General features: G+C 33.9%; 1 protein-coding gene across 2 annotated transcripts in view; it reads right to left on the reverse strand.

Annotated features, from left to right (window-relative positions):
• The window catches only part of LOC149532469 (protein PIN-LIKES 3-like), a 312,523-nt gene extending 307,902 nt beyond the window's left edge, over window positions 1–4,621 (reverse strand). For both annotated transcript variants that reach the window (XM_089805078.1, XM_089805077.1), the window contains exon 1: window positions 3,965–4,621. In XM_089805078.1, coding sequence (XP_089661204.1) covers window positions 3,965–4,274 — 310 coding nt within the window. In that variant the 5' untranslated portion in view covers window positions 4,275–4,621. The remainder of the gene's footprint in view (window positions 1–3,964) is intronic.
• Between the last annotated feature and the right edge of the window lie 10,652 nt (window positions 4,622–15,273).

Here is a 15,273-nt window from a genome sequence, read left to right on the forward strand (position 1 = left end):
TATTTAGTATTGCATTAGTTTCCATTGGCAGCTGTAGGTGCATATTACTTTACCAGCAATCATCATATTTTGATATCTTTGTAAATGCCAAGAGTTTATGTTAGATCATTGTTTAGACAATTTGGAGTCTTTTGTAAGCATTCTCTTTGAGGCAAATCCAAACAAGAATCACTGCAGCAATCTGAAAAGTTATATCACTCATATGGCCCCTTGTATGCAAAGTGTTTGACAAAATCTTTCGAGCCTTCAATCAGCATTTTAAGGTCGGATTTGAGCAGGGTCATTACATTGGTATCAAAGCTTGCTTGCAAAGTGTTTGACAGAATGTCAAACGACTGAAATATAAAAATTTTTGGTGTTTGAAGAAGTTATAATCTATTGGGGTTATTACACGCTATCAGTGTCACCATAGGCGTCTAATTCCTGCATCACCCTCTTTTGTCCAGCCATAGTGCCACTTGTGTCCAAATGTTGCCAGCAGAATATGGGAGGCTCATCCTTAGCCAGCTTTCCTTTTGACGGAACCTCTAACACATCTACTGGAAATTGATGCAGCGCGGCCTCCAAAAATAATCCAATCGCATGGTGCGGCATGTAAAAAGTTTGATGCTACAACATCATGAACTCCTCCATGCGTTCCGCTAAGACCAATGCCCAGTCAAAGACCAATCCATTCATAATCCCAATCATGAAAACTATCTGGGGTAAAGCAATGTCGAAAGCCCTGCTGGCCCCTGCAATCGACTCTTCATGACGTTCATGATACAAAGCCACGACCCTTCCCTAATAAAATCCCGTAGCATTCCACGACTTTTGGTGCCTTTTAGGACCGAATTGAATTCCTCTAGTGTGAGCTCACAACTAACTTAATCCAGTGCTCCTTCCTATCCTGTGGAAGCTTATGATTTTTTGTTACCACTTTACTTCAGCCTTGCCCCAGAATCCTGAATACTCTTGTAAAATCGTGAGGTTTGAATGAGACCGTAATGGGATGCTTCCTATACTCAAAGGAACTCTGTCGGCTATATCTGTCTTACGATTCAATCATGGTGCGCAACACCTGCTCAAATAGCCAAATTGAAAACACAAGCATTTGGATTACCCAATTTACCTGTGCGCGTACCAATATTTGCTTGACCAGGTCTGACTCCGATGTCTCTTGCCACCATCTACGACATTCAATGTCGTTCAATCCTTCGAACTATACGGTGAGATGAGAAATGTTAGCCTTCTGTGCGGATTGCTGCACTTTAGGACACAACTACTACTTCTTGCTATTGGATGCTCCTGACCCTACAACACAGATTCCTAAGGGAAAAAATCTTACATTCTTGTCCATCTTAGAACTATTCTCCTTCAGCTAATCCTTCCACTATCGTCTTTTCCCTATGGACTACATACTCCAACCGGTTAATGGTTTCTTGTTTTGTCTTTATGGAACCAAAGCGGTTACAACAGAGCACGTGTCGCTTATCAATATCACAATTTGACCTGCTATGGAAAATATCTCCTACTTATTAGAAGAAAATCAAATTAGGGTCAACTAAATACTTGAATTTTGTGTTGAGTGATAGGCGTGGTGATGCTAGTAAGAGACATTTTGTTTTATAGTACTGCCTTGGTCGTTGTAGAGTTGTTTGTTGTTTCGTATTTTCAGTTTGTGGCAGTTTTGTGGTGTTTGTTTGAGTACTATGATCTTCTAAAGGTAATTTGTGCCAGTAAACCTTTGTTAGTTTTGAATAAATTCTTAATTGCTATCTGCAAATCTAATTTTGTTTTCATTTGAGTTCTTTTTAGGCTGCTAGAATCAACAACATTTCATTAAGTCTTTGATTGCTGGATTACATCACACACCCAGGGGAATTTGATAGAATAGTTTTGTCTATTATACTACTAAACTAAGGTTTAAGCTTGATAGCGCTCTACCCGATTCTACAAACAGCTCGGTAGAAATCTCGCGGGGAAGAGCATCATGGTTGATTACATCTTTTAAAAATGTAGTTCGTTCATTTAGTTGAAGAGTTTTCTCAGATGTATTCCAGCTGAATTACAATATGCTGAATTATTTGACTCTAATAATTTTTTGTTTATGAATGTAATGTCCCTATTTTTAACAGGTTCCTGCAGTTGGCTTGGTTAGTTCACCATCACGACCCCCGACAGTGGGATTTGAGGATCTCAGTTGTGGGGATATAGGCTTTTCAGTGGCCTATGATGTGTTTTGGCTCCATTTGAGGGACTTACTATTTATAGTAAATCAAACTGTTGGTTCTGATGAGCTCAGTTGAGGTAAAGGAGTTGTGTGATGCTCATAGTTTTTATTTCGGGCTTCCGGTTTGGGCTCCAAGAATCTTGGAAGGAGCATCTATTTATAGTAAGTCACCCTGTTAGGTTCATTCATCATCCTTCATCACTAGGATCACTTTGGTGTTGTTAGATTTCGATTTTGATGCTTCTTCAGTTGTTTTTGCAAGAGGGGTGAATTATTATTATTATTCATCTAGATACACTGAGATTGTTATTTTTGTTGGTGTTGTTAGTTGGTCACCTCGGTATCGTAACTCATTGGAACCAGGATGAAAAATTTTTAATTGTGGGAACAAGAAACAGTGGCCTTGTGTGTCAAAATATTAAGTTATGGTAGAAAAGGTTATTTTTAGAGCCAAAAGCAATTAATAAATTATATTAATGGCACTTTATCATATTTTAATGTTGTGTGTGGGAAGCTTCTTAAGTGAAGTTCATTTGGAAAACTTTGTGCCATTTGGAGATTATAAATATGAGTCCATTTGATGAGTAAAGCATCCAATTATTTGAATTTTTTTTTTTTTTTTTTGTCTTTGTGACACTTCTGAAGTTCTAAAATTTTGTGCCCTTGCTGAAGTATAAGGGTTGGGGATCTACAGCTGAAGTATTGTAGATTCAATTCTAAGATTGTTTGGCAAATTGTGCTGAGGTGTATGATTTGTTATTTCTCCTACTGTATTAACTATTGCTAAAGAGAAGTTTAATTTTTCTTGTTGTTGGAGGTTGTTCTAGAATTTGTGAAGGGATTCACTAGAATTGTTATATCAAATTGTGTGCTGGTTAATTTGGAGTTGGTTGAGCACCAATTTATATCTATTGTTGGGTGTTATTTTCTATTTGCACTCTGGGAGCAGCATTTTCCAAATCTGCAGTTGCATTTGTTTGTCGAAGAATTCTTTGTTGGTGCTAATCTTTGTTTCAAAGGGTTTCAAGGCATGTCTTACCTATAAGTTCATGGATTGTAACTTCTAATTTTTCTAGGTATTGTTAATTTAGATTATAAAAGATATTTTATCAACTGGGTTGTTGGTATTTTGTGAAAATACTCAGTATTTATGTAGATATTGAAATCTGGAATTTTTCAGCTGTATATTCGCTATGTAATATATAATTATTTGAGTTGAAATTATTATTGCAAATTCCTCTAATTTGCAGCTATATTGTTGTACCAAAATTGCAAAACCTCAAGAACGAAAAAAAAAATCAATTCTTCTACACATATTGTTTGAATTTCAGTCAAGTTATTACTCTGGTATCAGAGCTTGTTTGCAAAGTGTTTGACAAAATGTCAAACAACTGAATTATAAAAGGATTTGGTGTTTGACAGAGTTATAACAGGTTGGGGTTATTACAATGAAGTGAAGCATGACGAAATAGGATTTTATACTCTCGCCACTTTTCTGTGGCCTCATTTTGGCACACATTGCAGGTTTAAGGGGGAAGGTTCTTTAATACATGATTTATCTCAGCATTCAGAAATCCTTGTAGATTTATTTATTCAATGAAAAAAAAAATTGCTTGATTAGGGAAAAATTTACTAAATTCATAAATTTTCATAGCCACACGTTCAAAGTGGCATTCATCAAATCACTCCAAAACATCCACTGAACCGAATTGTTACTATAAATCGTGTTGGCATTAAGAATTGTAAACTTACTGCAAATTGCAATGAGATTGACAGAAACTTTCAGAGAGCTCTGTAAAATGGCCGTCCCGGAGCCAAGGGCAGGCAGAGAAATCACATTATGTTGCATTGCACAAATTGCTCCAACTTTAATGTCACTTCTCCGTACCCTAGTCACCATTTTCCGTTTGGTAAACGATAAACAGTTTCTCTTATTTTTTGAAGTCCGCCATAAACTCAAAGCCCCTGGAAAACTTTGGTGTAGTGTTCTGTAGCAGTGCAGTTGAGGAGATAAAGAGGAAAATATCTTTAATCTGCTCGCAAAAATGCAGTCGGTCGTCATGCCTACGTGCTTCAGTCTTTGAAAAAGAATGTGATGTGAATTTCAATCCATCTACGCGTGCTTAGAAGCTTTGGAGTTGTTCTTCACCTATTTTGCTCGATGTGGATAAAGAATTCAAAGGTATTTCCTGTTCTCGTACATTCCATACTTCCCTCTACACGTACTGGCCTCAGGTGAATATTATTATTCGATTCTCTCTGAGAAATTTCTTCCACAGGCTTCCTCTGTTGGGATAAATGGCTTGCCTCAAAATAGATTAACTTAATTAACATTACAATTTTCAGAATTAATATCTTATGGATAAGGAGCACAGCACTCCGCAGCCCATGCATAGATTTACATCATTTAAATTTCAAATTTTAATCTGTTGTTTTTATATGTTTTCAGCTATACGGGCTCTTTCCATTTTTGGGATGTGAATTTGTCTACTCATTTTTTCCACTATGTGTAATATAACTTTTTAATAATTATACAATATTTTAAAATTGGAAAAAAATTAAAAGTAAGTAATAAATTCAATATCATTTGAATTCGATTTCATAAATTGTGAAGAAATAAGTGCAATTAAAGTTTATTAATTAAATTCTAATAATAAATAAATTAGACTTATGGTAATGATGTGGAAATTATTAAATTTGAATAATGACATTGAAATAAATTATATATGATATTCATTTCAGAATGAAAATAATGTTATCATAAATGTTAAAAGTTATTTTGATTACTAATTTGAAGAAAAAAATTAATATAAGGATGAAGATTATTTTTGTTGGGGTGTTCACATTTTGGTCCCGTAGTTATATGGTTACTTTAATTTTTATTTTCCCTTCATTATCTTTAGCCTATGAAAGTTGCAATTGTATAAAATGTTTGTCATTTGTAACTTATATGTCACCCAAAATGTTTATCAAAATGGTAGGTCATGTGATGGATGGTGTTAGTATTATTCTTAATATTGACCAATAATTGACATCAAAAAATCTACAGACCCAAGCAATTATATTTTATTTGTCAATCTTTTCAAGTTGTGATATCTCTTATAATAGATCTCGATCGCCTATTATGAAAATGAAAGTTGATCCAAGTGGAATTTGAAGAAAGATGTTATATGGCCAAATAGAATTTTTTTATTGGAAAAATATTAACTAAAATACAATACAAATAGTTCAAGATAGCAAAACACCCTGCACAAAGGAGCAACATACTGTTGTTCTAGCTTTACTTTTCATGAAAACAAACTTAAAATCAGCATTGACCTCAAAAGTTGTCCACCCTCACGAAAACAACTACTTCTAGCTATACAAACTATGTTTGTTGTATTCTCTCCGAAGTAATCTAAAGTTAGGGCCAAAATTGAGAGGAACATTGTATACATGTTGAGTTGGTTCTCTAATCACGCAACTTGGCATCAAAGTGCATAAGTTGTCAACACATCAACACCTTTATCCATCCTACCTCCATCACCAATAAGATTTTCCTCAAGAACATTAAATTGTGCTTAAATCTCTCTTGGAGGGGTAAGAAGATCTTGATTTGGTTGGAGTGAGTTTCTCAAAAGAGTGAGAGGAATTAATATAAATCTAATTATGGTTAAGTTATGTCTCCCAACAATTTTATAATGTTCTAGAATTGTTACTCCTTGTGAAGGTGGACCTTGTAATCCAATTGTGTTGCAAATTGAACTCTCAATGCCTTTTAATAGGCCTAGATTGTGTTTGAATATTCAACATAATATGTCCATGAAGCTCATTTTGTCAATGTTGAAGTTGGCTCTAAGAACAATCAAGTTGGCTCGATATAAATAGGCCTTCACGAGGATGATTGAAAAGCATGCACAAGATGTTGTGAAGTTTAGCAGAAGTGTGCGGGTAGTAAGTATTAATGAACTGTTGTAGAAAAAATATCTAGGGTGAAAGTAATTGCATGTTGAGTTTGATATGGATGAGAAGAAGGTATATAAACAACATTTCCTTGACATAAAGAGTGATAAGGCATGTTTCTATGAGATGAAGACACGATGAAGCATCCATTTAAGCTATAAATTCATCTAATCTAAAGAAAGAATATCTAGGTCCAATTTTCAAAAAATAAGTGCATAACATCATCTTGTTTGCTTAGAACCAGAAGATAGCCTTTCTAGAGTCCCTATGCGTGTGTAAAAATTGTCCCTAATGTAGAAAACAATGATATATTCACCAAATATCAACAAATTAGAACAAAAGAAATATGGACTATAATAGACCACGTTGTCCCACTAGGTGTGCCAAACATTATTGTCAACTAAGTTTTCACCCTGGCTAACTAATCATCTCAGCTACTTGTTGAAACATTACATCATATTTAGGTTGTGGGTGACTTGTAGTGGAGATGAACCTCCGAAGAGGATTGGTTCCCTTTGGAAATAATCTAAAACTAATTTATCTTATTGCTTACTAATAAAAAAAGATGATAATTGCTTTGGAAAATGACCTCCAACAACTAAGGTGATGCACCAAACTTATGCCTAAACTCGTACTTTGTAGTTTTCAACACACAATAACTCAAAAAAATGTATACTTCACACCTCATACTTCAATATTTTTCATTCAGGAGCATCCTAGGTTGCCTTGTAATCCTGCTCATCTTTGTTCATTTTGCCCATAAGTGTCGAGTTGCAATCATTGTCAAGCTCTAGTGGTTACCGAGTTGTACTTGTTGTCCAATGTTGGCTAAGTGTTCCTTCATGTATTGAGTGAGTCTAATGTTTGTTGATGCTTGGTTCCTTCTTTGACCAAGTTTGTCTATAATTGGTTCTTAGTTTGAGCCTACTTATGTAATTAATTTGGATCATGAATTGATGAAGGATCTTGTCTTCGGATGTGTGCTAACCATTTTGAGGTTGGCCTTCTATTATGTAATGATCTAGAATTTCCTATAAGTCATTTTGGCAAGTATAAATAGGGGTGTTTAGGTTTTGGTTAGGTAATGCTTGGGGGTGTGTGAAGTCAAGGAAACTGAAAGAGTTAGGATGAAGGACCTATAAAAATTCTAAGTCTTGGGATTTTGTAAATCTTATTTGTTGTAACCTGAAAGACCTTACAATCAAGTATCTATGCAGATTATTTGATGAATTAATAAAGTATTTGATTGTTCCTTCTCTCCTTGGTGATGTTCTCTTTTGTGTGCTTTTGTTGTGTTTACTCAGCAAGGTGATCAGATAGTTAGGTGTGCCTCTGGCCCTAGCTTTTCATTCCTCCTTGCGATAGGTTGCATCAGAGCTTGAGGTTAGTCCTTGAGGAAATTGGATCGTGTAGAACCCTAAGTTGGATTTGGTTATAGGGTGGCAGATCTATGGATTTGATCTATAACTTGCAAAGGGTTATGATCTTGCAGGAGCTTGTTTGTCAAGATGGTTTGAAGTAGACAAAATGCAAAAAACTACTATTATGGACATGTTGAGACAAATTGCAACCAAATTAGATATTGTGGAGATGTCCCATAGGAGAGAAGTGCATCTTGATGATGAAGCAATGACACCAAACCCTAATTCAAAGCCTGAAGAAGATCAAGATGAGAAAATATTGTTGAGGATGTTGTCTAGGACACATTCAAACCATGTTGTGGAAGTTGTTCCTTATGATGAAAATTTGGATACCAATGCTATGTTGAATTGGATCTTTGATATGGAGAAGTTTTGAGTTTGAAGACACTCTTGAAAATATAAAGGTGAAGATTGCAGTCACTAGGTTGAAAGGCCATGCCTCACTATGGTGGGAGAATTTGCAAATTGATAGATAGAGAAAAGAAAAAGAGAAAATCAAAACTTGGCTAAAAATGGGGAACAAGGTGAAGAAGAAGTTTTTTCCTGATGATTACCAAGTAATTTTGTTGAGAAAGATGCAAAATTTGAGAAATATGCAAAATTTGAGACAGGGACATGAATATGGAGTACACTAAGGAATTCCATAGATTGGACATCAGATCTAGACATGTAGATGATGAGGTTGAGAAAGTTGCAAGTTACCTAAATAGATTGAGATCTGGAATTCAAGATTAAATAAGTTTTGTGAAATTGGATAATGTGGAAGAAGCCTATCAATATGCCTTGAAAGTCGAGGAAATCTTGAGAAAGAAGCATGAGAAAAGATAGAGAGGTAGAGGTAGATCCTATGGAAAAGGTGATAGATCTGACAATTCTACACAAGATAAAGGAAAATCTGAATGGAAAACTAACGAGAAAGGCAAGACCAAGTGGAAAGTTGGAAATTCTTACTAAGGAGGTACTAGTTCTTACTGATGAAGAGGTAATTCTTATTATAGAGGTGGTTTTCATGGTAATTTTTTCAGATGTGACAAAGAAGGGCATAGATCCTTTGAGTGTAGATACTTTAGTGAGAATGAAAATGGTAACATAAATGTTGTGATTCAAGGAGACCTTGAGGGTTTATCAAGTGGCCCTAAAGCTGGAGAAAACCTCATGGTAAGGAGAACTTTGTGTAATAAAACACTTGATGATGAACCTATTCTAACGAGAAGTCCTTCCAAAATTAGATGTAGGATGACAGGAAAATATTGCAAAGTGATTGTTGACAGTGACAATTTAGCGAATTTGGCATCAGAGAAGCTAGTTACAAAGTTGCACTTGCAAAGGTTGAGACACCCTAAACCCTATCATATTTCATGGGTCAAGGATGAACATAAATTATCAGTAAGTGGGCAATGTGTTGTGAAATTCAAGATTGGAAACTATTTTTATGAAGTTTTGTTGATGTTATACCTATGGAATGTTGTCATATTCTGTTGGATAGACCTTGACAATATGATAGACATGTTGTGCATGATGGCAGATTGAATTAATATACTCTTTGGTAAATGGAGTAAAGAAAGCATCATTGCCTTTGATTGAAGTTCCTAATGAAGTAGATTGCACTACTGTTATCTAGTTTGCATGGTCAATGAGAAACAATTTGAGAAGGAGATGAAAAAGAATCACATTTATTTTGCTATAATTCTGAGAGGACCGATTTGTTGCAAAAATGGTTGAGTGATAGAAGATGGTTAACGTCGAACGATAGATAGAGGTCAAACAACAAAAGATAGTAGAGGCCGAGTGATAGAAGAAGAAGATAGTGTAAGCTGAGTGCCATCAGAAATTGAAAACTTGTTGAATGAGTACAAGGAGATTCTTGTAGAGGATTATACCTAATGGTTTACCACCAATAAGGAGTATAATTCATTGTATGGATTTGATTCTTAGAACTAGTTTGACAAATAAAACACCATATAGATTGAAACCTGCAGAGAAAGAAGAATGTAATAGACAAGTGCAAGAAATGTTACAAATAGGTTTGATTAGAGAAAGCTTGAGTCCATGTTGTGTACCTATTGTATTGGTACCTAAGAAGAATGGAGAGTGGAGAATGTGTACTGATTCAAGAGCTATTAACAAAATAACACTAAAATATAGGTTTCAAATGCCAAGGATGGATGACATAATGAATTGTTTGAATGGAGCAAAGTATTTTACCAAGATTGATTTGAAGAGTGGTTATCATCATATCAAAATTAGAGAAGGTGATGAATGGAAGACTACTGTTAAGACAAAATATGATTTGTATGAGTGGTTTGCAATGCATTTTGGATTGAATAATGCACCAAGTAATTTTAGTAAGACTAAGGAAGAACATCTTGAGAATATTACACAAGTATTGCAGAGATTGAAAGAGAAGTTGTTGATTAATTTGTATGCAAGAGGTGATAGTGTATTTGGGATTTATGATTTCAGTTGATGGTTTGAGAAAGGATCTTGAGAAGGTTAAAGCAATTCTTGAGTGACCTACACCTAAGAATGTGGGTGAGGTAAGATCATTTCATAGTTTGGCTAGTTTCTACAAAAAGTTTATAAAGAATTCCAATTCTATTTGTAATTCTAAGACTAAGACAATGAGAGGAGATAAAAAGGATTTCAACTAGACACATGGAGCTACCAAGAGTTTTGAGACTTTGAAACAAAATGTTGTTGAGTTACTTGTATTGGTTTTGCCTAATTTCAATAAGGTATTTCAAGTCGAGTATGATGCGAGTGGTAGTGCAATAGGAGTTGTGTTGAGTCAAGATGGTAAACCTATTACTTTCTTTAGTGAGAAGTTGAATAATGCTAAAAGGATGTACTATGTGTATAACCAAGAGTTTTGTGCTATTGTTCAAGCCTTGAAGAAATGGACACATTATTTGTTGCCTAAGGAGTTTCTGTTGTATAATAATCATAAAAACTTACAGTATTTGGGAAGTTGACATAAGTTGAATCAGAGACATATAAAGTGGGTTGAATATTTGTAGAGTTTCACATTTGTGATAAAGCATAAAAGTGGAGTCACTAATCGAGTTGTAGATGCATGAGTAGAACACATTCTTTGTTTACCGAGATAAAGGTTGAGTTTTGTGGTTTTGATGAGATGAAGGAGTTGTATGATGCTGACCCTAATTTTTCTAAGGCATGGAGAGAGCCTAGATCACCAAATCTATCAGATCAACTGAGTAAGTATGATGAGTATTTCATTTAAGGTGTGTTGTTCAAAGGAATTCACTTGTGTATACTAAGAAGTTTTATAAGAGTTAATTTGATTAAGGAAAAATATTATTGGTCATAGATGTGTAAGGATGTTCATAAGTTTGTTAGAAGTTGTGGAATTGTTTAGTCACAAAAGGAGTAAGTCAGAATACTGGATTGTATACACCTATTTATGTCCCCGAGAAACCTTGGAGTGACATCAATATGGATTTTGTTCTTGGATTACCTATGAAAGCAAGAGGGTGTGATTCCATATTTGTTGTTGTAGATAGATTTTCTAAGATGGCACATTTCACGCCATGTAAGAAGACATCAAATGTTATGCATGTTGCTGAGATGTTCTTCAAAGAGATTATTAGATTGTATGTATTACCCAAAAGTATGATCTCTGACAAAGACAACAAATTTGTTGGCTACTTTTAAAGGACTTTGTGGAAGAATATGGATACTGAGTTGAAGTTTAGTTCTACACAATTCCATCCATGGACAAACTGACAGAAAGAGGTTGTGAATAGAAGCTTGGGTAATTTTTTGAGATGTTTAGTTAGGTATAAGTCGAGTAATTGGGATATGGTATTGGCACAAGTTGAGTTTGCATATAATAATTTTATGAACAGGAGTATTAAGAAAAAAACCTTTTGAGATTGTTACTAGAATGCAACCTAGAGGAGTATCAACATTGAGGGATGTTGTTGGCGAGGAAAGGAGAAGTGTTGAAGGAGAAGAATTTTTTGGTTTTATGAAGTGTTTTCACGAGGAAGTAAAGTTGAAGTTGGAAAAAAATAATCAAAAATATAAGGAGAAAGTTGATAAGTCTAGGAGACATAATGTTTTTGAAGTTGGTGATGAGGTGATGGTTCATTTGAAGAAAGGCAGGTTGCCTGTTAGAACATACAGTAAGTTGAAAATGAAGAAGTTTGGTCCTTGTAGAGTTTTGAGGAAGTTCGACAGTGGTAATGCATATGAATTTGAGTTACCTGATGATATAGATATATCTCCTACATTCAATTTGGCTAATTTACATAAGTATCATGAGTCAGATGATGAAGTTGATGTACTAGATGATTATCCTAAGAAGCAAATCGAAGAGGTTGTACAGATATTAGATTAGAGAGTTGGTAAAAGCACAAGAGGAAAATATTACTATGAATATTCGGTGAAGTCAAAGAATAGACTTGTAGAAGATGCTAAATGGATTTCTCAATATGAGTTGGATTCATCTCAGGTTGTGACATCTCAATGATTCAGGAGAATCATTTCTCTCAACCCCAATGGTCTGATGTTGAAGCATTTTGGGTTGCCTTGTATTCCTACTCATCTTTGTTCATTCTTCCAATAAGTGTCAAGTTGTAGTCATTTTCGAGCTCTGCTAGTTACCAAGTTGCAGTTGTTGTCCAGTATTGGTTGAGCATTCCTTCATATTGTATCGAGTGAGCTTGATGTTTGTTGATACTCGATTCCTTCTTTGATTGAGTTTTTCTGTGATTGGTTCTTAGTTTGAGCCGACTTATGTAATTAATTTGGATTGTGAATTTAATGTAAGGATCTTGTTTGAGAATGTGTGTAAACTATTTTAAGGTCTATCTTCTATTATGTAATGATCTAGAATCTTTTGTAATCCATTTTTCAAGTATAAATAGGGGTGTTTAGGTTTAGGTTAGGCAATCCAAGGGGGTGTGCGAAGTCAAGGAAAGTGAAAGAATTAGGATGAAGGACCTATAAAAATTCTAAGTCTAGAATTTCATAAATCATGTTGGACATAACCTGCAAGGCCTCACAACTAGGCATGTATGCAAATAATTTGATGAATTAATAAAGTATTTGATTGTTCCTTCTCTCCTTGACGTTGTTCTTTGTTGTGTGCTTATGTTTTTTTTAACTTAGCAAGGTGATTAGATAGTTAGGTGTGTCTCTGCCCTTAGCTTTTCATTTCTCCTTGCATCAATTTTGCATATAAGGAGTTCTTAGGCATTATTTTTTTGAAGAAAAGGACAAATTTTCACAACCAGGAAACCCTATATTTGTAATTCATAATTTATAACTTCCATATAAATGTATTTTTCGTATTCTAAAGTGTTAGAAATGAGGCTATCATCATTTTTCATGTTTGGATTGTTGTGGTTCATTTTGGCATTATTTTTTTCCTTGGTTCCTTCATGAATTTCATGATTTTGATAATGTTGTTACATGATCACTTGCATATGTTGTACTTCTTTCTTTTTTCATTAATCTTTCACGAGTAATGTGTGTTTATTCTTTAGACATCTACCTTCTTTCTCTTTGGAACTTGTGAGTGTTTTCATCATACTCCATGTCACATATAATGCCCCCTTTTTGGATAGCTTGAAAGTATGTCAAATATCAATATTAGCTTATGTAATAGATAATGAGATGTCATTGCAAGAGTAATAAGTATTATCAATATCACTTGCTATCTTTAAATTATACAACTAGATATATGCTAAAGTGAACTAACCTTGTAGATGAATTTGCACTTAGTGCAATGATCACTATTATCTCTACTATATCAAATATAGCAACATAAATATGCAACATGATCTTGATTGCTTTGCTATGTTTGATGTAGTCCTTAATTGTATGCAATAAAAATGTAAGATAGTGTTCATGATTGCATCGATAGGATTTTTGTCTTTGATATGATCATCTAAATCATGTAATGTGTGATATGGTAACATTTCCTATAGAGATATAGTTGTTATTTGAAATATAAAAGTACAAACTTACAACAATCTAATGTTATGTATAATGTATACGATCCTTGAAATCAATGGGATTGTCTCTAATATTTCTTGATGTGTTTGAAACTGACACTAGCCAAATAAGAACATGATCAAATAGAAAATCCAAATATACATAAGAGATCAAAGGTTTCCAATTAAATGACTATTGAAGTGGAAATGACTCCCTTCATATATCTTTTTGAATGAAATGATGATTTTCATCCAAGTGATATACTTTGTAAAAAATATCTTTCCACATATACAACAATAAATATACCATGAGAATGTGCTTCACTAAGACTCATCCAATTCTTCCCACATCTAACTACCTCAAAATATTGCCTTTAGAGATAATAAATGAAACAATATATTCAACACTTGCATACCAATAAAAAGTTGACGTTCATCACTAAAGAAGATTGAATCATCCACGTTCTCCTTTGAAAATGATATTTTTAAACTACTCTAGCTAATAATTTAACTTGATTAAACATAGTAAAACTCCCTAAAAGACTCGTTTCTTAAATGCTTAAAGTTTTCATAAAAGTGATTTCCCTCCATGCGTGTATGAGGACTTGCAAACAAAGATTGTTTTGCATGATTTATTACCCGATTAAGGAATTATGGAACATATTAATTTATTTGAAAGAGTTCAAATAATTATGCTAAGAGACATAACCTATAGTGATAATAGAGGGAGTAAATGACTTTGTGTATATAAAATGAAAGATTAGTGGGTAGTTACAAACTCATATACTTACAAATATAAAGTGGCAAATATCAAATGCAAGCAATTATAATGCATTAAACTAAAATCCATATGCAATCTAGTTTTCCTATTTGAGAGTGCATACACCTAAAGGTAGCAAAATTGTAGATGTAGCGCCTCAAAGAAGAAGCCACAAAGATGTTGGCACATATGATATACAAAAGTGAGGAGCACTTGCATTTACAAGGTGTCATTGAACATATTATTTGTGAAATTATAGGGTGCTATGAAATAAACTACTTTTAATTTTATTATATGCACCAAATTGGATGAAATTTTATTTATGTAATAGCATTGCATGACATGCATATACAGTGAAGTAATCAAATCTATGAGAACGTTTACCATAGTAGTAAAATATATTGACATGTTTTTTTCAACAATTTGCTCTCCACTCTACCAAGTTGATTATCTCTTATTTAATCATCACTGAGATATTTTTCCTACTCTTGATCAAGAATTCCTCATGTTGTGGTCTTTTTAGTTTCATGCATTTTTCTTCTTAGGAACAAAAAGAAATCATTTTTATGTTATTTTCCCAATCTAGGGACCTATGAAATAGTCACAAACAAGGATACAATGATATTGAAATACTAAATTGAGTGTTTATATGGGTGAATTTCTTTTTTTCTTTCTTTATTTTAAATCAAATCAATTTTATGTTAATGATCATAGGCATTTAATTAAGGAGGTATCTTACCACGCTCACTAGTTATGCTATTATGGAATCCATAGGTTACTTGACATGGTGCATTATCATTATTGTATTCATATTGACCTCTTAGAGCATTGTAAATATGTTATATTGTTAATGCTAGATGGCACTGAGAGGAGGGGAGGGGATTAATTGTTGCAACTACAAACTCAAATCCACAAACAAATATCTTCCACGATATCCAACATGCAAAGGAAATAACATTGTAGATGCAAAGTAAATCA

The sequence above is a fragment of the Cupressus sempervirens genome, chromosome 10 (genome assembly GCF_028749045.1).
Source record: "Cupressus sempervirens isolate cs-2001-9-10 chromosome 10, ASM2874904v1, whole genome shotgun sequence".
In the NCBI taxonomy this organism is placed as follows: Eukaryota; Viridiplantae; Streptophyta; class Pinopsida; order Cupressales; family Cupressaceae; genus Cupressus; species Cupressus sempervirens.